The sequence below is a fragment of the Nerophis lumbriciformis genome, linkage group LG15 (assembly GCF_033978685.3).
Source record: "Nerophis lumbriciformis linkage group LG15, RoL_Nlum_v2.1, whole genome shotgun sequence".
Classification (NCBI taxonomy): domain Eukaryota; kingdom Metazoa; phylum Chordata; class Actinopteri; order Syngnathiformes; family Syngnathidae; genus Nerophis; species Nerophis lumbriciformis.
This window is the reverse complement of record NC_084562.2, coordinates 40,912,606-40,913,254: the sequence shown is the minus strand read 5'-3', so window position 1 is coordinate 40,913,254 and position 649 is coordinate 40,912,606. Positions and strand designations below refer to the sequence as shown.

The window sequence follows — 649 nt, the reverse complement described above, 5'->3', positions numbered from 1 at the left end:
CAGCCCAGAACGGGCACGAGTGTCGGACCCTGGGCGACGTGGTGAGCGCCAGAGCCGCGAAGCTGACGGCCAGGATGAGGCTGCCCAGGACCATCTGGGAGACCCCCAGGGCCAGCATGATCCGGGTCCGAGTCCGGTATTCCCTCAGCCGGGAGAGGCTGCGCGAGAGCGACGCGGGGCTGAGGGAGCCCCCTTGGCCGCTGGTGGCCGCCCGGGGCAGCGCGTTCACCGGCATTGTCCTTCAGAGAAGTCCCGCTCCAGTCACTAGAGAACCTGGCGATGCCGCAACACGGGGGGTGGACACACGGGAGAGAGTGGAGGTCAGAGCCGGATGTTCCAAATCAATGACGAGGACGACGGGAGCGCGTTCATTCCTTCAGCGTGTCCACGCATCTTGCACCATTGTCACGCCGCTGCCATGCTGACACACACACACACACACACACACACTCACACACACACACACACGCGCACACACACTGCAGTGTGTCCGCATATGAAGAAGATGGATCGTCCCGGGCTACGACACTAGTAGAGATCCGCAATGGCGAAGCAGGGTACTACTAGGAGGGGATACACGCAGTACGAGTACGCGAGTACTACTGTGGGGATGGAGGACGTGGAGAGGCGCGCGTCAGGAGAGCTGCAC

The 649-nt window shown here is 62.9% G+C and overlaps 1 protein-coding gene across 1 annotated transcript in view; it reads right to left on the bottom strand.

Annotated features, from left to right (window-relative positions):
* LOC133616118 (endosomal transmembrane epsin interactor 1-like) overlaps positions 1-419 on the bottom strand; it is a 321,751-nt gene extending 321,332 nt beyond the window's left edge. Inside the window, exon 1 of the mRNA XM_061975233.1 lies at positions 1-419. This exon is cut by the window's left edge and continues 8 nt beyond it. Coding sequence (XP_061831217.1) covers positions 1-235 — 235 coding nt within the window. The 5' untranslated portion in view covers positions 236-419.
* Positions 420-649: the final 230 nt, after the last annotated feature.